The 19,044-nt window shown below is 40.5% G+C and overlaps 1 protein-coding gene across 5 annotated transcripts; it reads left to right on the top strand.

The window, feature by feature from the left end:
- The first annotated feature begins 866 nt into the window (after positions 1-866).
- phka2 (phosphorylase kinase, alpha 2 (liver)) lies at positions 867-19,027 on the top strand. Of its 5 annotated transcripts, none has more exons than XM_074619667.1 (33): positions 867-1,214; positions 1,333-1,436; positions 3,113-3,271; positions 4,090-4,137; positions 4,997-5,165; positions 5,405-5,487; positions 6,111-6,191; positions 6,291-6,389; positions 6,477-6,623; positions 6,725-6,778; positions 7,030-7,152; positions 7,263-7,358; positions 8,582-8,689; positions 8,896-8,974; positions 9,289-9,423; positions 9,516-9,625; positions 9,706-9,850; positions 10,124-10,202; positions 10,284-10,438; positions 10,529-10,699; positions 11,928-12,040; positions 12,124-12,260; positions 12,376-12,538; positions 12,955-13,034; positions 13,119-13,197; positions 13,274-13,403; positions 13,495-13,596; positions 14,540-14,658; positions 14,886-14,909; positions 15,449-15,502; positions 16,859-17,092; positions 17,169-17,369; positions 17,450-19,027. In XM_074619667.1, exons 2-33 carry the CDS (start codon positions 1,359-1,361, stop codon positions 17,621-17,623), a joined length of 3,729 nt encoding a protein of 1,242 aa, XP_074475768.1. In that variant the 5' UTR covers positions 867-1,214; positions 1,333-1,358; the 3' UTR covers positions 17,624-19,027. The 5 variants fall into 5 exon arrangements, with proteins under 5 accessions (XP_074475768.1, XP_074475759.1, XP_074475777.1 ...); XM_074619658.1 differs by having other exon boundaries at positions 880-1,214; positions 1,340-1,436; XM_074619676.1 differs by lacking the exon at positions 14,886-14,909 and having other exon boundaries at positions 880-1,214; positions 1,340-1,436.
- Positions 19,028-19,044: the final 17 nt, after the last annotated feature.

Raw genomic sequence — 19,044 nt, 5'->3', positions numbered from 1 at the left:
ACATAAAATTAGGCCCACCTTTACCAGCAGTAACATTAAAGTGATGTACACTATTAAGATATAAAACAGATTAAGATAAGAGATTAACATTAAGATAAAATGAGATTAGATGACATGAGATGAGATGAGATGAGATAAGACAACCCTTTATTGATTCCCAAAGGGGAAATGTGGGTGTTGCAGCAGCACAAAGACAGAAATAGATACAGATAAATAGAGAAGTAAAGATAAATAAATAATAATAAGATTTCAATGTCCTGAAATAAGCCCCCCTCTGCACAACAAAGGGATTAAGATTACATTATATATTTCATATGTTTACTGTCTGGTACCGCTGACTCAGTGTTTAACATAATAAAGCCTTCTAGATAGATTTCAGAAGTGGCAGACAAAAAAAAGGAGTGTCCGGTGGAAATGTTCAGTGACCTGCCACAGTGGCATGTGAGGAAAAAACTTAATTTCAGACTCTGTTTACATGTCAACGACAAGATGAGGGAATGAACCATTGAATATGTCATAGCAATAAGAACACTTTTTAGAGACATGGAAATCTATATCCTTCCATGTTTTATGTTTTGTTTGTTTTGTTTTATGTTTTGTTTTATTGTTCTATGTGTATGTTGTCTTTCTGTGATGGAAAAACAATCAAAATAAGGTATTAAAAAATGCCATCCTAAAAGAAGTAAATATATTTTAAATAAATTAAATTGTTTTTCCTGAAGCACTTCATTTGTATGAAAAGGTGCGATACAAATCAGCCTTTTGGCGAAGTTTCTTCCTGTTTACATATCTGAGTTGTGCCCTGAAACCTTGGATAGAGAAAGAGAGTTAATGAGGTCATGTGGCGCCCTCTGTCGACAAACAATCACACAGCAAGAACATAATGTATTTTCGTTTTCCAGGATGGATGTACAGTAGCTCTCACACGCACTCTTGTTTCTGTGTAACCTCACCTATTGCACCTGTCAGACCTGACTCTACACATCCAGCAGTCTGACCGGAACACCTGGCTGTGTGTGTGAGTGAGTGTGAATACAGGTACGTGAGTTTAATGTAAGTGTCGTCAAAAACAGCTGGATGCTACCGGAAGCTCCTCGGCTAGCAGGCTGTATCTGTAGCCGAGCAGCAGCCTCTGCAGAGCGGTGAAGCTGTCAGATCAGACCCGGCGCTGCAGGACTGGAGGACTGGAGGGATGGATCACTAACTCCTGCTGGGTAAGTTACCTCCGACATTAAGCTACATTCAGTCGTTGTATTTACCATGAAGTCATCTTTACACATCCGCCTTTAGTGCTATACTTGTTCAGACATAACTTGTGTTGTTTGTGTGCAGTGATCAGTGATCAGTGATCAGTGAGGATGAGGAGCCGCAGTAACTCAGGAGTGAGGCTGGATGGCTACGCCAGGCTGGTCCAAGAGACCATCCTGAGACACCAGGTGAGTCCAGATGTGTGTGGCAGGATAACAGGAGAGAAGCAGCAATAATATTACCACAGTGTCGAAATATTCTGCTACAAGTAAAAGTCCTGCATTTACTTACAAAAATGTGCATGTACACAAATATACTTTAAGTACTTATTATGCAGCATGGCCCATTTCAAAATAATATATATGATATCATTAGTGATGCATTACCATGTAAGCATCACTCTAATGTTGCAGCTAGTAAAGGTAGGGCTAATTTGAACTAGATTCAAGATTCAAGATTCAAGCTCTTTATTGTCATTGTGTACAACGAAATTAGATTGTGACAATCCCATAGGTGCTAATGAAAAGATAATACAATAAAAAAAGAGATAGTGCAATATAAATATAAAAAATATAAAAGATAATACAATATAAAATATAAAAATACAATATGTATATTGATGAGATGACAGTTTTGCCAGATTATTGCACAAAGTGTTCGTCAGATAATTATATAATTATTGCACAGCATCATATACTTATTGCACAGAGTGATCAGCATATGTTATTGCACATATCCGTAACAGTAGATTTACAGTATATACATTGCAAAAGTGTCACAAAAGTACTACTTTACATACTAATTGGTAGCTTAATCTATAGTAATACATCATAATTTATTATGATGTATTTTTGTATTAATAGTTTATGACATAGAGGGAAAAATACATTAATGCATTGTTACATTGTGATTCTGGATGAGGTTCATTGAGTGGTCAAGCTATGTTAACTGGTAAAGTAGTTCCTCTTCCAGCCAAGCTCTGTGTACTTGCCTGGAGTTTTTCCCAGAAGAATATGTTGGTACTGTGCAGCACATAGTGCTTATTGACTCTGGACTTGTTTATAGAGCACTCTCACTCTTTCGAAGGATTTATACCACAAGTATATAATCTGAATGTGCAAAGCAACTAAAGCTGTGAAATAAATGTTGTGGAGTAAAATGTTATCCTTCAAAATGTCGTGGAGTTGAAGTATAAAGCAACATAAAATGGAAATAAGCAAGTTGAAGTACAAGTACCTCAAATTTGAACCTTCCACCACTGCATTATCATCATTATGGAAAATGTCTAGTTTTGTTACTCAAATCCTCCCTTTTCTCCTGCAGAAGTATGCCAGGCATGCAGCTGTTATGTAGCCTGTATAGGTTGAGCCTCAACCGGATTGAGCTGCATAGAAATAAACAAGACGTGAGCAAAGTTCAGCCTCTGGAATAGGCTGAGGACCGGGCAACTATGCACCTTTATCTATCAGCACGTCAACAGTCAGTAGCCGTCTGCTGCGACCCAGAGGGGTCACAGCTGATAGAAAACACAGCCAACTCTCCTTAACACAGCATGAATATGCAAGGGGGGAGGTTTGGTTTCTCTTTAACCAAAAACTGAAACAACTACAGTATATTATAGTATCAGTAGCAGTATATTATACTGTAAATATCTGTATTATTAAATACACTTTAAAGTGAAGCCCCTGTGTGTGTGTGTGTGTGTGTGTGTGTGTGTGTGTGTGTGTGTGTGTGTGTGTGTGTGTGTGTGTGTGTGTGTGTGTGTGTGTGTGTGTGTGTGTGTGTGTGTGTGTGTGTGTGTGTGTGTGTGTGTGTGTGTGTGTGTGTGTGTGTGTGTGTGTGTGTGTGTGTGTGTGTGTTTCAGAACCCAGTGACGGGACTTCTACCCGCCAGCGCCCAGAAGAAGGATGCCTGGGTGAGGGACAATGTGTACAGCGTCCTGTCCGTGTGGGCGCTGGGCATGGCATACCGCAAGAACGCAGACCGCGATGAAGACAAGGCCAAGGCCTACGAACTGGAGCAGGTGTGTTTGTGACAGAGAGAGGGTTAATGTTCACACCCGGGTCTGTTTGTTCTACCTGTTATATGGTGGGTTAAATGTTTTACAGTAGCAAGCTTTTCACATTCTCATTTGATTAGTTTACTCAACTGTAGTTTTATATCACATGTCTAATTTTCAAATTGTTGTTTAAAACACTGAACAGTATGTTAACTGTTACAGATCTAACTTGGTAAAACAATATCGTCAGAGCTAAAATAAGTTCATTAATCAGCCAGTTGATTGAAAGAATTTAAAGAGAACCAATTTATTGTGTATGAAATGAAAAATAAGATATGCTGGTTACAACTTCACAAAATTGGACATTTTTATTCATATATATTGTATTATTCCAAACTATGTAATTTGGTTTTCTGGCTGTTAGTCAGAGGAAGTAAGCAAATTATAAACATCACTTTTAGCTCTTGTGAGTTTGAGTTGTTTTCTAGATTTAATGATTACCAATAAATCAATACATTTAATGCAATGTTTGATTACTCAGTAATAAAAAATGATTAATTAAAGTTCTTATTTTAATAATTTAACCATCACTTATTGTTGCATGTACTAAGGTGATGCATTGATTTTCTGACATGTTATGTGACCGCTTAGTTCAGGACAAACAGTGATCGAACCACATAGTCAGTGACTACGAATCTTTGAACTGAACTGAATGGAGCGGTTAGAATCAGCAGAGTGATTTGTGATTTCTGCTACCCTTTACTAAAAATAGAAAATAATTTGTATTGCAGTGACGTTTTGTTTGATTTTTGTAGCTTACTGATGTTCTTGTTTGTTGGCAGAGTGTAGTGAAACTGATGCAGGGACTTCTGCAGTGCATGATGAGACAGGTAAGACGCAGCTGTTATGTATGTGTATATGTAAACATCATAATCTGATAATCGTAATATGTGTGTGTTTCTGAGAAACCACAATATGTTATCTGCGGCACTGTGGTGTTTAAACAGTCTGTTTTATGTAAACAGCTTCTCCAGGTTACTGACCACAGTCTGCTACTATCTGCTAATAATTAACAATATGTTGGTGATCTGCATGTTGAAGTGAAAGTGATAGTGAAAGCCCGGCTCCATTAACATTGTGTGTTGTTTGTTACTCTCATCTTCCATTACTGGAAATACGACGAAGATGCCAAATTCACAGCAGAGTGCTAAAATGCCGCAGTGCTCGGGAGCCATAAAGCAAAGAGAAATCTTCATCAGTAGGCCTAGATACATTACTCTGGAGACTCACTGGGATGTTGAGGAGTCAGAAACAGCAATCAGAAACCCTTATTATGATCTAATCATGTAAACAGAGACAAGAATAACCGGCTTATTCTTTTCTATGTCAGCATTTTGTCCCGCGTGTGATCAACATTAGGATGTGGGGCATAAGTGGGATTCACACTCCCTGGGATTTATCCAACAGTGAATTAACGTTTCATTTTCATTTTTGAAATAATTTTTAAGCAGATATCTGTATTTTGGGAGCTTTTTGTTGCATGTCATCCCCCATCTCTCTCTTCTGAAAAAAAACACAACAAAAAACAACAAAAAAGAAAAACTTCAACCATTTAGGAGTCTGACTTTTTATGCTAATATCCCTATTTGGTCCCTTCTGGCCCAGACAAAAGGCCACGGACTGATATGAGTGTGTGCATATTTGCATATTTACATATTTGCATATTTGCATATTTGCATGTGTCATCAGGTGGCCAAGGTGGAGAAGTTCAAACACACCCAGAGCCCAACGGATTGCTTGCATGCCAAATACGATACTCCTACCTGTGCCACGGTTGTCGGGGACGACCAGTGGGGCCATCTCCAGGTAGACGCCACCTCCATCTACCTGCTGATGCTGGCTCAGATGACTGCCTCAGGTACCGTTTCCCATTACCCATTAAAGATGACCTTTGGTTTAAAGACGCCGCACATTTCTGACACTGGATTTGAAAATGTCTGACTTTGCTATAGTATCAAAACAAGACACTGTAGCAACAGTAATGCACCCTCCCTGCTTGGTCAGTTTCCCTTCTGGCGAGCGCTGCAGGTCCTCGAGAGGGACAGTAAACGTACCTAGCCATGAATTGGTCGCTGAGTGTGTCACGTTGTCACGCAGGTCTTCGCATCATCTCAAACCTGGATGAGGTGGCCTTCATCCAAAACTTGGTCTTCTACATAGAAGCTGCTTACAAAGTGGCGGTGAGTAACATTTTCAGAGGTTTGGGAGTTTGATTTCAAGTAAGACCGCCCCCTCTTAATTGATTAGTCGACTAATCAGTCATTTTGGTTTTAGTCGATTAAGATTTCTTTCGTCGATTAGTCGTTTATTATGCTTTTTTTCATGCTGAATGACTTATTTCTAAGAAACTTATGAGCACATCTCTGGTAAACACTTTTGTGTGATTCTTTGTGGAGAAACTCAGTTTTACAGATCTGTTGATTAAATCAACTAATCGATTAGTCGACAAAATCGTAAGAGTGTTAGTCGACTAAGAATATCTTTGGTTGAAGACTACAAGTTTTCAAATGAAAAAAATCTGTTGGTGTAGAGTTAGAAGGAAGTGAGCTTACTGCAGCCTGCTCCTCATCTCTGCTTGAGGCTACATTAATGAATCTCTGACTGAACTGCTGGTGGTTGAGTTGAATTCTGGGTAATGTAGGCGCCAGGTTTATGACAAGGAAGAAGAATGTGTGGAATACAAAAAAGTCAAAAACTTTTGTTCTCCTGCATCGACCATCGATCGATCCATCGTGAATCTGATCTGTTATAGTCGCGCAATTTGGAAAGACATGATGTCACTACCTTTTATCCCCCCCTGTAGGATTATGGGATGTGGGAGCGAGGTGACAAGACCAACCAGGGCATCCCCGAGCTCAATGGCAGCTCTGTAGGAATTGCTAAGGTACAGGTTGTTATTGTCAGTATTTATGATATACTATACAGTATATAAAGATCAAAGTGTATAAAGTGTGTATTGGTGCATGGATGTGTGGGTTTGCAGGCAGCTCTGGAGGCCATAGATGAGCTGGATCTTTTTGGTGCCCATGGAGGGCCGAAGTCAGTCATCCATGTTTTGCCTGATGAAGTGGAACATTGTCAGGTATCTCTGGCTTTACTTCAGCCATCTCAGCATCACTTCTGCTCCTCATCTTTCCTCTGCTGAGCATGTCTGTGTGTTTCCCCTCAGTCCATCCTGTGCTCCATGCTGCCCAGAGCTTCAACCTCAAAGGAGATAGATGCCGGCCTTCTCTCTGTCATTTCCTTCCCTGCTTTTGCTGTTGAGGATGCGGAGCTGGTGGCAATCACTAAGTCCGAAATCATAAGCAAACTGCAGGTACAGTCAACACACTCTGAAACACAATTCAGTGTTTTACCCTTGACTCTTTTTCCGTGTACATGTAAGTCAGTCAGCATGCTAATATCTCCACCCTTCAGGGTCGCTATGGCTGCTGCCGCTTCATCAGAGATGGATATCGTTGTCCTAAAGAGGTAAGATAATCTAAGATATTATTCTCTAAATGCTGGGATTTATAATGTATTTAATTACTGTAAAAATCATGCAGCAGGGACAGAATAAATGTTAGTGTTAGAGATAAACACTCAACACCTAAAGTATGAAATGAGACATGAAGTGCACACTTGGCGTGGATGTCATACTGTAGGTAGTTTAGTATGATTTCTTTCCTGTTGTGAGATAATTGTGTATTATTATGTATATATCATGGCTGTTTTCTGACTAGGACCCGTCTCGGCTGCACTACGATCCTGCAGAGCTCAAGCTGTTTGAGAACATCGAATGTGAATGGCCCGTGTTCTGGACATACCTCATCCTGGACGGTATCTTTGCTGGAGATCAAGTGCAGGTAATAAGACCAAACACACTGTTCCAGTCTCTATTGTATTCACACAGTCATGGAGTCGCTTTGCGCTGCAGATGTAATAATGAACAAATGACTGTGTGCTTTTTGCTCAGGTGCAGGAGTACCGTGAGGCGCTGGAGGGCATCTTGATCAGAGGGAAGAATGGCATCAAGCTGCTGCCTGAACTTTATGCTGTACCTCGTGACAAGGTATCCCACTTCCATGGGACAAATATGGCAGATGCATCTTTATTCTAGTCACATTGTAGTTAGTAGTTACAGTAAACCTACAAACCAGTCTGAAGAAACTGCTTGACAGATATGAGATCAGCTGTTTCATGAAGATGACAGGACTGGTCTTTATCTTTAAAAGGTTTGGTTTTCATGGATAGAAGATGGATATAAGATATTGAGTTGTATTGTATGGCATTGCTTTAAATCTGTTTTTGTTAGAGTTAAAAAAGCTTTGCAAGAATATTGACAGTGAAATAAGCAGACCAGGTTACAGGCTCTCCTCCGAACCTGCTGTAGATAAAATGACAAAAACAAAAATAACGTAAATGAATCTGTTATATTATGCTTATATAGATTAGGACTGCACAATTAATCAAATTGTTATAAAAATCGCAATATGGCCTACTGCAATTTTCAAATGGCAGGATGTGCAATATTTGTTTTAGGTGAAATGTGTGTCAAAATACCATTTTAAATTAAATAGTGTCATGCTGCAGAGATGTCCTGGTCTACACATCATATTCTACAGATTTAAGAAAACATCTTTGTTTGCTACAGATCCCTGCAAAAATCACACCATATCATTTTGATATGTTTTTCAATGAAAATTAGAATAATGATGCAAAAAATGACCACACCCTGTAATATTGCACATCATATCGCAATTGCAATATCAGTAAAAATAATTGCAATTAGATATTTTTTTCAAAATCATTCAGCCCTAATATAAATTACCTGTAGGGGTGATCTACTATGAATCTTGATTTCTTTTATTTTTGTTGGACAAAATAGCTTTTACATATTCTTGATTGTTGGTACTTTTGTTTTCAGCCATGCTAACAGCATGCTAGCGCCATCATCAGGTCAAAATTTCAATATGTCCAATGGTCTATTTTTTTGTCTATTTCATCTATTTATAATAGTAATATAATATATAATATAATAATATAAAGATTATTTTGTACACATTACCAGTATACATACTGTACTGTGGTATTTGAAGGGTAATCTGAGAGCCTGTCAGCTCTCCTCTGTCCTGTTTACTTCCTTAACACTTTAAATGCAGCCATCACTACAGATATGCTTTGCAAATGGCAATAAAACAGTGTCAAGGAAATAAGGCTAAACTGCATATTGACCTCTGTACCTGTATATCAGGCGACCAAATAAGAATGAGCACATGTTTTTTCCTCTAACAGGTGGAGGAGGAGTACGGCAATCCTCACTCAGTGGACAGAGTGGCCATGGGGCAGCTGCCGCACATGTGGGGACAGTCGCTTTACATCGTGAGCTGTCTTCTGGCCGAGGTATTCACAGAACACCACCTCTAATGTTGGCTTGCAACACTGGAATCTGGAGTAATGTAGATTTTTATTGTACATGAGGAAAAAGGGCACTTTTAATAGATGTACACAGGAGCCATACAAACTACATCTCTTTAGTTAACATAAACATACACTAAAACCACTGCCATTGTTTGTCTCTCTGTCTCTCTTTTTCTTTCTGTTTTAAGGGTTTTTTAGCACCAGGAGAGATCGATCCCCTCAACAGGAGATTCTCTACAAACTTCAAGCCAGATGTTGTGGTACAAGGTTGGTGATCGATCATTAGTTTTAGGGAAATGTCAGACCAGAAGTTGGATTAAAAGATAGGTTGAATCTCAGAAAAAGTGGGAAAATAAGGTACAAGAAGTTAGAAAGAAGAAGAACTCAATGTTCAATTGAAACAAGTTTGTTGCATGGATAAAAAAAATGGAGAGGGAAGTTTACTTTTTTCATAGATCTTTATCACAACTTCAAAAATATCAAGAATGCCCAAGACTTCTTTCTAATGTTGTTCTGATGTTGGTTTATATACAGATTTCCTGATAGAGGCAGAATATAATGTATTTCTTTTTGTGTGTCAGTATGTGTGGTAGCAGAGTCGGAGGAGATCCAGGAGTTGTTAAGTGATCAGGGGATCGGGGTCCAGACGATGTCAGATGTTATGCCTATCAGGGTCATGCCTGCTCGCATCCTGAGCCATGTCTATGTCCGACTGGGTAAACGAGCACCAAGCGCTCTTTCCTTTTAGTGTGCATGTGTGTGTACTTTTGTGTGATAATAAGAGCGACATCTTGCGTCATTACCACAGGGAACTGCAAGAAACTGAATTTGAGCGGGAGGCCCTACAGACACATCGGAGTTCTGGGAACGTCCAAATTCTACGAGATCAGGAATCGCTCTTATATATTCACCCCCCAGGTATAAACTGGCTTCATAATCACAACAACGAGGTGGTAGTAATGAATACTGCTGACTTTAGTTTCTTTTCTGTGCTCCAGTTTCTGGATCAGCACCACTTCTACCTGGCACTGGACAACCAGATGATTGTGGAGATGTTACGAACTGAGCTGGCCTACCTCTCCTCTTGCTGGAGGATGACAGGACGGCCCACACTCACTTTCCCCATCACCCGCACCATGCTGGGTAATAAAACCAAAGCAAATCAGTCTCACAGATTTAGTTTTCAGTGTTTATGGAAGTTTTGACATGTGAAACCTTCTCACATTTAATTTTAACCAGCATTTTACATTCCAGCAGCTTGTAGAAATAGATAACTTAGACATGATAAAGGTGGAACAATGAATACTGTGTGTAACAAAAAGGTCTAAAAAGGTTACATTTAATATGTTGTTTCTACGCATGTAGCTGTGATCTTGAATTTGCGCTTCACAACATTTATTCTCTTTTTATGTCCAGTTGAAGATGGAGATGGGATTGACCCGTGTATCGTAGCAACCCTCAGGAAACTACAGGATGGCTATTTTGCTGGAGCGAGGTCTGTTTCCATCTGTAACACAGGACATCGTGCTGTTAGTGTGTTGAAATGTCTGTAACATGACGGTATATGTTATCACAGGGTGCAGATGTCAGACCTCTCCAGTGTCCTGACCACATCGTTCCACACTCACCTCAGCTTCCTGGATGAAGAGAACGATGACAGCTTACTCGAGGGCGAGGATGAGGAGGATGGTGATGAATATGGAGAGGAGTATAACAACTGTGGGCCCTCAGGTAGTTACTGATGTGTGTGAGTGTGTGAGTGTTCCTTTCAGTCATATTTGATTGAACTGTAGGTAATGAATTGTGTGTTTTGAACTCCAGCTGGCTCTAAAGACATGTTTGACCAGTACCTCACCCAGCTCCTCCACAGCACCACCACCAAGTGCCATCTTCCTCCCATCCAGAGTGGGCAGCACCACGTCTTCAGTGCTGAACACACCACCAGAGACATCCTATCTTTTATGGCCCAGGTCCAGGGCCTGAGCATGCCCAGTGAGTTATCAGGAATCTAATGATTAGGTCAAAGTGTGTTTCCCATGGATGTATAATAAGACCTGGATATGGTGCCGCCGCTCAGCCTTGCTTCCAGTTTTTTTTCCAGTGGCCACTCGTGATATTGCAGTGCAAAAATCCCTTTGCGGCCCGAAAAGCATTTTCCCCATGAACCACCATTGTAAACGAGACATCTGTAAAACCTGTTGAGAGTACACAGATCGATTATGACTCTTCCTATTATGAACTTTTGATACATGGAGGTTTTATATTTGTAAAACTTTCCTCAAGCCAAGAAAATCGGTGACGTCAACATAATGTAAAGTCTATGGGCTGAACGTGAACTTGTGGGAGAAACACTACTGCGCCTTATCAGTGGGCCGCCTACCCAAGGAGGGTGAAAAGAGAAGATGTCACATGTCATCAACGCATCATATCATTGGAGTACAACACAAGCGCAGTAAAATCTGATCTGCTCTCGCTGAAATTGAGCCAATAGCAACACACGACCTCAGCTCCAGTTACGCTGCGCCTGTGTCATACCCCCCTAGCTCAAGACCGTTTCCCAGCCTCTTTCAATAAGCCTACATACCCTGGAAGTAAATCCAGAAGCTAGAAAACTTTTTTGGCGTAAGTGCCAGGCGAGCAATTCTCATTGGAGGGAATAGGTGCCGTCTTGGGGTCCAGTATCCAGTTCTTACTATACATCCATGGTGTTTCCTCTTTGAACAGTGTTTCCTGTAATGCTGCTGTCCATGGTTGGGGCTTAATATAGGTTGACGTTAAGCTATAGTGAGGTATTGCAGAAATGACTCATTTGGCTTATGGCTATGGCTGAGTTTGGGTTATGGTAAGGAGAAACACAAATCGATGGGGAAAAGAAAGAGAAAAAGTCTGTTTGTTATGCAATGTTTATTCTCTTGCCACCTGTAGAAGAAAATATAAATATATGCTACTGTTGCGGGCACAATTCGATTTTTTTCCTCAAATGTTAAACCTCTTACTCAACTTGCTCTTTCACTTCTTCCAACTCTAAATCTAATGTGATGCTGAAAACAACAAAGTAGAAGCCCATTGTGTTGTTAACTGGGAAATGTAGGAAATGTCTTACTGGGGTAAAAAAAAGTACAATATAAATCACGTTAAACTAAGTACACCAGAAATGAAAAGGAATTGGCAGCATCTCAAAAATTGAAAACTGAAAACGGATTTAATTTGTGTATTTCAGAGTCTTCCATGTATCTTCCTGTGACTCCTGTTAAGGGCAAACGGCGCAAAACTCTCAACCTACTTGAAGTTCCTCCTCAACCTCAGCACGGCCCACATGTAAAGCAGCACACGGTAGGCACAGCAGAACCTTGTTTCTCTCGTGACTCCAGTATTACTCTGAAGTGTATTTGTCTTACGCTAACATCCCTCGTTAGTCCCACAGTGCTGCTGACCTGCACCTGCCTCGAGACTCTCAGGGCAACACAGACTTTGCGGCGTTGGTGAGGCAGCTGAAAGAGTGTCCGACTCTGCAGGACCAGGCTGACATCCTCTACATCCTTTACATAATGAAGTACGGACTCAGAGACACACACACACACACACACAGCTTATTGTCAGCTTTGGCACACTAATAAGTGAACGATTCCTTTGTAATGACCCGTCCTGTGTTTTTCCTTGATGAACAGAGGAGCTGATTGGCTGGTGGAGTTGTCAGGTCCCGGGCAGGGCGGGGTCAGCGTGCGTTCCCTGCTGGAGGAGCTGTATGTACAAGCTGGAGCCTGCAGAGAGTGGGGACTCATTAGATACATCTCTGGGATACTACGCAAGAGAGTGGAGGTCCTCGCTGAGGTCAGTGAGATGTCATTTTCTATCACAGCATCTGGATCCCAGCTGGATCCCATCTGGATTAGGCTCTACCTCCATCTATTGGCCATTAGAAAAACTGCATCACAACTTATTGAATCAGAATCAGGTTTATTGCCGAGTAGGTTTTTACATACAAGGAATTTGCCTTGGTATTTTGGTGCACGGCATGAAAAATAAATTTAAAATATTCAAAATATATGTTTTTAAAGTGAAAAGAGCTGTACAGATCTGTTTAGAATAAAGATTGACTTCAAACCTCAGCCATGATGAAGTGTCTCTGAGCAACACTTTGAATACCTGCTGAATAACTTGTGTATATAAGTTCTGCAAAGAGAGTCTCCTCTACAGAATAATTTAAATAATTTCATGATGAAAATGTGTATTTGTATGTTCCTCAGGCCTGCACGGATCTGATTTCCCATCATAAGCAGCTGACTGTAGGTCTACCTCCTGAACCCAGGGAGAGAGTCATCACAATGTAAGAGATTTTTTGCTCACATTAAGGGTTTATTGAATTAGTTACCACATAAACCAACTCTTCCTCCTCACTGTTTCCTTTCAGTCCACTTCCTCCCGAGGAGTTGAACACTCTCATCTATGAGGCCAGCGGTCAGGACATCAGCATAGCTGTACTCACACAGGTAACTCTTGAACCTTTTTCGTAACGCCACAGGACTTCTTTTTCAGACACTAACCTTCCATCTGTTTGTCATATAGGAAATCATGGTGTATCTAGCCATGTACGTGCGCTCCCAGCCTGCTCTGTTTGGGGACATGCTCCGGCTCAGGATCGGACTCATCATGCAGGTGATGGCCACTGAGCTGGCTCGCAGTCTGCACTGCTCTGGTAGGAAAACCAAGCATGCTTACACACAACTGTGAACATACACGAGCTACCCTGCACAATGAAATAATAAAACTGTGTGTCATGTTTGTAGGGGAGGAGGCGTCTGAGAGTTTGATGAGCCTGAGTCCTTTTGGAATGAAAAGCCTACTGCATCACATCCTCAGTGGCAAAGAGTTTGGGGTGGAGAGGAGCAGTGAGTCTGTTTTTGTCTTTACAGTAAATGTGTGTGTGTTAATTTATGGGAGAGTAGTTAGAGATCATTTTAGAGAAGAAATGAACTCAATGAAAAAAAAGTCAGAATGAACCAAAATCGAGGAGAGCTGAGAAAAAAACTGTAAGAGAAGGAAAAAAAACGGGTAAATTCATGAACTAGGAATTGATGAATTTTCTGTCGACACTGTAGCTGCAGTAGCTGTTTTTAAAGGTACAGTGTGTAGGATTTGGTGGCATCTAGTGGTGTGGTGGCAGATTGCAACTAACTGAGTTCCCGTCCACTCACTCCTCCCTTTCCAAGACTGCGGTAACGTGAGCCGCCGAGTGCAAAACTGTGGTAACGCCGTTCTCCTCACTCAGAGGCCATCCTTATCATAATAACACTACTTTAGGAGCAACGGAAGTCAGATGGTGGCTGGCGGTAACACAGTTTTGCACTCTGCGCAAGCGTGTCAGAGAACTACGGTGGCCTTCAGGTAACGTAAAAACATAAAAAAGGCTCTCTCTAGAGCCGGTGTTTGGTTTGTCCGTTCTGGGCTGCTGTAGAAACATGGCGGAGCTACATGGCGGACTCTGTAAAGAGGACCTGCTCCCTGTGTAGATATGAAGGACTCATTCTAACCTAACAAAAACACAACAATTTTTAGTTTCAGGTGATTATACACTAATGAAAACAGATTGAAATATCTTGACAACTGACATTTGGTACATATATTTATGGTCCCCAGTGGTTGAATCCTGCTAACTTTGGTGATCCTCTAACTTTTACTCTAGCGCCACCAGCAGGTCAAAATGTCACTTTGTCCCGTACTTTGGTTCATGACCAAATACCTGCAAAACCAGCAATTCAGAGAACTGGAATCAGGCTATAGAATAAGTGTTCAACAGCCTTTTTTGCTTTGTTTTTGTCTATTGTTCACCAGTGCGCCCGATCCAGTCAACAGCCACGAGTCCTGCCATCTCGATTCATGAACTCGGCCACACTGGAGCCACCAAGAATGAACGCACAGGGATACACAAGCTGAAGAGTGAGATCAAACAGGTGGGCAGCACAAATTAAAAAATAACAACAACTGGATAATAAGCAGGGTGTATCTTTGTAAATATGCTGTGACATGAGCTTCATGTGCTTTAATCTATCTACCTATCTATCTATCTATCTATCTATCTATCTATCTATCTATCTATCTATCTATCTATCTATCTATCTATCTATCTATCTATCTATCTATCTGAATAGAATAACAGTGTTCTTGCTTTTGGTTGCAGCTGGATGACTCTCGGCCTCTCAGTGTGGGTTGGGTTTGATAATATACAGCATGTTTCTAACGTCAGCCTAAACAACCGAACCGTCGGCTAAACTCTGCTCATACATCTCGCTGGCTCTTAACATTTTGTGAGCCACAGCGCCCTCCATAGCTGGAACGACTCTCACTTCATCGCATATCAGTAGGAGATCATGCTTTGCTACTCTTATCACGCAGTAATTGTCTCTGTCAATAAGGTTTTACATTTTAAATAATGTTCCTACAAATTCAGGAGCTCCTGAACCAATCCGGACCTTGATTAAAGCTGCTGTTAAGTAGCCCGCCCTCATAACTCATTTCATGATAGCATTTTGACTCTAAGTGGCATTATTTGTTTGTCGAATTGTCTTTCTTGTGATCAGTTACGTAGAGAAGTAAGTTTGTTGAATTAGACGTTTCACTCTACAAACATCTCCAGCAACATTGTGCTCCATGTGTCTGCAGAATCATCCTGACTGTAGTGTGAGAACCGTGTGAACCATCTCAAACTTTCCTCTGTCATCTGTCATCCATACCCATGTGTAGATCGTCAGCGGTGGCCTTTCCTTGAGTAGCAATGTCACTTCTCCTCGCTCCACGGTAAACCATTTCACCTCATCTGCTTCCAATTAACTTGGTTTGTCCTCCTTTAGGGTTGCTGTAGTTATGTGCACACCGATCTTTTTTCATTCAGATTTCATATTTTCTGTCGACGCTAAAAGATTCCACGTGTCTCACTACATTTAAGGATAAGACTGGCGTTGTTTCTTGTTTATTAGAGTAATTATTAATAACAATAAAACATGCAACAACACCAGCCTTGTCCTTTCATATGTCTGCTGAAGTGTGATAGAGCATGATATCAATATGCATGAATGATTGCATGGACTGTGTAACTATAGATAAGTGCTAAAAGTATAATTTTGTGTGTGTGGTGTGACAAACCTGCATATGCTATTACGCTTGTCAGTACGCTGTATCTTTTAAAAAGGCTCTCCACCATATACCAGTTGATGCATTCAGGGGCAGAGCAGTCGGAGGACTGATTCCTTTCAGACATATCACTGCTAATCATTTTCTTAAAGGGGAACTCCACCGACTTTAAGTCTGTTTACAGGTCTTGGGGAGTATGACTGCATATGTGGAAAAAGTTGTTCAAAGGTTCTTGTGGCATAATGACAGAGGAGAAAGTTGGGAATATCAACATTTCCCTCAGACATATTATAAAATTACAAAGAAAAACTCTATACGACTAAAATTACAATATATTAACTTATAATGCACCGAAAATTAACTTCCAAGGCCTCCGCCATTTCTGACGTCAACAAACACGTCCCAACTCGTGAACTCAGAGCTTTCTGAAAATTTCCACTTACGAGGTCGTGAATACCACAAGAGGGGAGCGTTCATATGGACTCTTCTCGTGAACACGGTAAACACGACCCCACTTGAAGGCAGCATAAGACCCAACTGTTGTTGGTCGTGTTGTATTGTGGGTAATGTAGGCGCTAGGTGTTTATGTGTGGAGTAAAAGAGAAGGTATCTCTGATTCTGCTGCATCGATTTTGAGCCTTTCTTTTAACTGTTATAGGAATACTAAGCTAAATTGGTGGAGTACTCTCTTTTTAAGCTCTGAAACCAGGATGACTCCATTATATTTTACATTAAATATATATGATAACAGTGCATTCAAACTCAAAATAGGAACAGGAGCTAAATGTCATCAACAATTGGAAATGAAGAAATAAACAAACAACTGAAAGTGTTTCCAGTGGTTATTTTTTAAGAAATTATATGCAAATAAGTGATAGTGTTGAAAAGTCTGCGTGGTACAGACACTACTGACAAGTGTAATGGTGTATATAAGGAATATGTTTAAACATACATGGAGGTTTAAAATCAGTAAAGTGGTCCGTCAAATATGTGCAACAGTATCTTCCTGTTCTCTCACCACAGCGCTGCAGCAGCCCCTCCACCCCCAGTGGGATCCTGTCCCCAGTGGGCCCCGGTCCAGGAGACGGACAGCTGCACTGGGAGGAGAGGCAAGGCCAGTGGCTGAGGAGACGCAGGCTGGATGGAGCTATAAACAGAGTACCAGTGGGTTTCTATCAAAAGGTCTGGAAGATCCTGCAGAAGTGCCACGGCCTGTCCATCGATGGATACGTGTTGCCGTCGTCTACCACGAGAGAGGTAGCATCTCACAGACTAAAGCTGGATTCAGGACTTCCAGTGTGTGTGTGTGTTTAACTCTGTGTTTTCTGTGTAGATGACAGAGGGAGAGATCAAGTTTGCGGTGCAGGTGGAGTCTGTCCTGAACCACGTCCCCCAACCAGAGTACCGGCAGCTGCTGGTGGAGACTGTGATGGTTCTAGGCCTGGTAGCTGACGTGGACGTGGACAGCATCGGTGGCATTATCCACGTGGACCGCATCCTGCATCTGGCCAATGACCTCTTCCTCAGTGACCAGGTACTGAGATAACAAGGGGTACATTTTATTTTGAAAGGATGTTCATGCATGTTGACTCTGTTCTACCTCTGCATCCTCAGAAATCCCACAGTGCCAGTGATTATTTCCTTGAGAAGGACCCAGCGACCGGAATCTGCAACTTTTTCTATGACAGCGCCCCCAGTGGCGGCTATGGCACCATGACCTACCTGTCCAAGGCGACGATCACTTATGTCCAGGACTTCCTGCCGAGCTCCAGCTGCCTGATGCAGTGAAAAAGCAGACTGAACACCTGAAGAGACATGTTTTATAAGTCAAGGTTCATCGGGCCAAAGGCAGCAAAGCTTCTCATTATCAGCTCATACTATTCATGTGGTGCTTGTGAGTATTTACTCTTCAATAAACTCTGTAGCTCTCATACTCTGGTGTAACATCATAGCCTTGGCAGCTGGTTTCAAACCACTATATAAGAATTTATTTTTTTTCTGTCAAGTCTGAACTGTGAACTTATTTATTACTGAAACATGCTGCTCAAATGTGTGTTTACAGGACTGAATAACACACATTTATATAAATTAAAATGAGCACATCTCTGTGCTCTTGGTGTTGTGTGTGAGAATATTATATAAACAGTTAACTGTCTTATAGTTGAATATGTCATAGTTTATAATTCTACAGAGCTTGGCAGTTATCAGAGTAAACATTTTGATAATTTGTCCACAAATTATTTCCCTCAAATCAAATAATTTGTACTTTTATTTTCTGCCTCTGGTTTTTTATTGTTTTATCTGCATTTAGTAATATAATAATTTATTGTTCTATTGTAATAGATTACGTTAAATATGCAGGAAAAATAATAAAATCATATACCAATCATGAAAACAATTTGTACCCTCAAATTACTTAATTTCTTACCCCACAAATGAATAATTTCACCTCGGATATCTTTCAGGCTCTTTATAATTCAGTGTTGATGATACTGAAACTTGCATTAGCTGTAGTCTTGTGTCAATATTAACCTGTATGGGAACAATAATCATAGTTGTGTGTTTTGTACAATTAATGAAAATTAATCCATCCGTCTGCATATGAATGTCACCCCAACGTTTTCCTACTGATATGGCCAGTCAACATTTTGCATGTACCTCAACGTACAGTGATTATAAGTTTATTTTTGGTATGTTGGTGTAGAAGTCTGCTTTAATGCCGGCACTTAGTAATGTTTTATACGGTATACACTACAGTATGTATATATACGGTATATGCATGATGTATACGTAAAGAATGAAATGTCAGTGCAGCCAGACATTGGTTAAGTACCAGAGAGGTCCGGAGTATGTTGAATAGAGTCTTTGTATGTCTGATGAGTACAGAAAGGAAAAAAAAGTTTTAAATAACTTTCATCCCAGTGCTTTTATTTTGAAAGCGAAACGGCAGGAAACAGTAAAATGTTGATATATTTTAATGCTAATCCAAACCCTGAAATATTTCCATTTACCTAAATTGTAACAAAAATAGAGAGAATTAATATGTATAGAGTATATACTATTATAACATATTATACAGGTCTCCTATTTAACATAAAATATCTGTTCAGTTATTTTAACATTTCCATTAGAAAAATATTTATTATGAAATTTTTAAAGTATGTTCATGCAATAATAAAATCATTTGACTAATGATGGTGACCTCTCAT

Source organism: Sebastes fasciatus, chromosome 2 (assembly GCF_043250625.1).
Source record: "Sebastes fasciatus isolate fSebFas1 chromosome 2, fSebFas1.pri, whole genome shotgun sequence".
Classification (NCBI taxonomy): domain Eukaryota; kingdom Metazoa; phylum Chordata; class Actinopteri; order Perciformes; family Sebastidae; genus Sebastes; species Sebastes fasciatus.
This window is presented reverse-complemented; position numbering and strand designations above follow the sequence as displayed.

Excerpts from the sequence above, each read along its gene's own strand:
- phka2 (XM_074619667.1), top strand. The coding sequence starts at position 1,359 with ATGAGGAGCCGCAGTAACTCAGGAGTGAGGCTGGATGGCTACGCCAGG. Across the intron at positions 1,437-3,112 it reads AGACCATCCTGAGACACCAG|AACCCAGTGACGGGACTTCT; the intron begins GTGAGTCCAGAT and ends TGTGTGTTTCAG. Across the intron at positions 12,539-12,954 it reads GAGTGGAGGTCCTCGCTGAG|GCCTGCACGGATCTGATTTC; the intron begins GTCAGTGAGATG and ends TATGTTCCTCAG.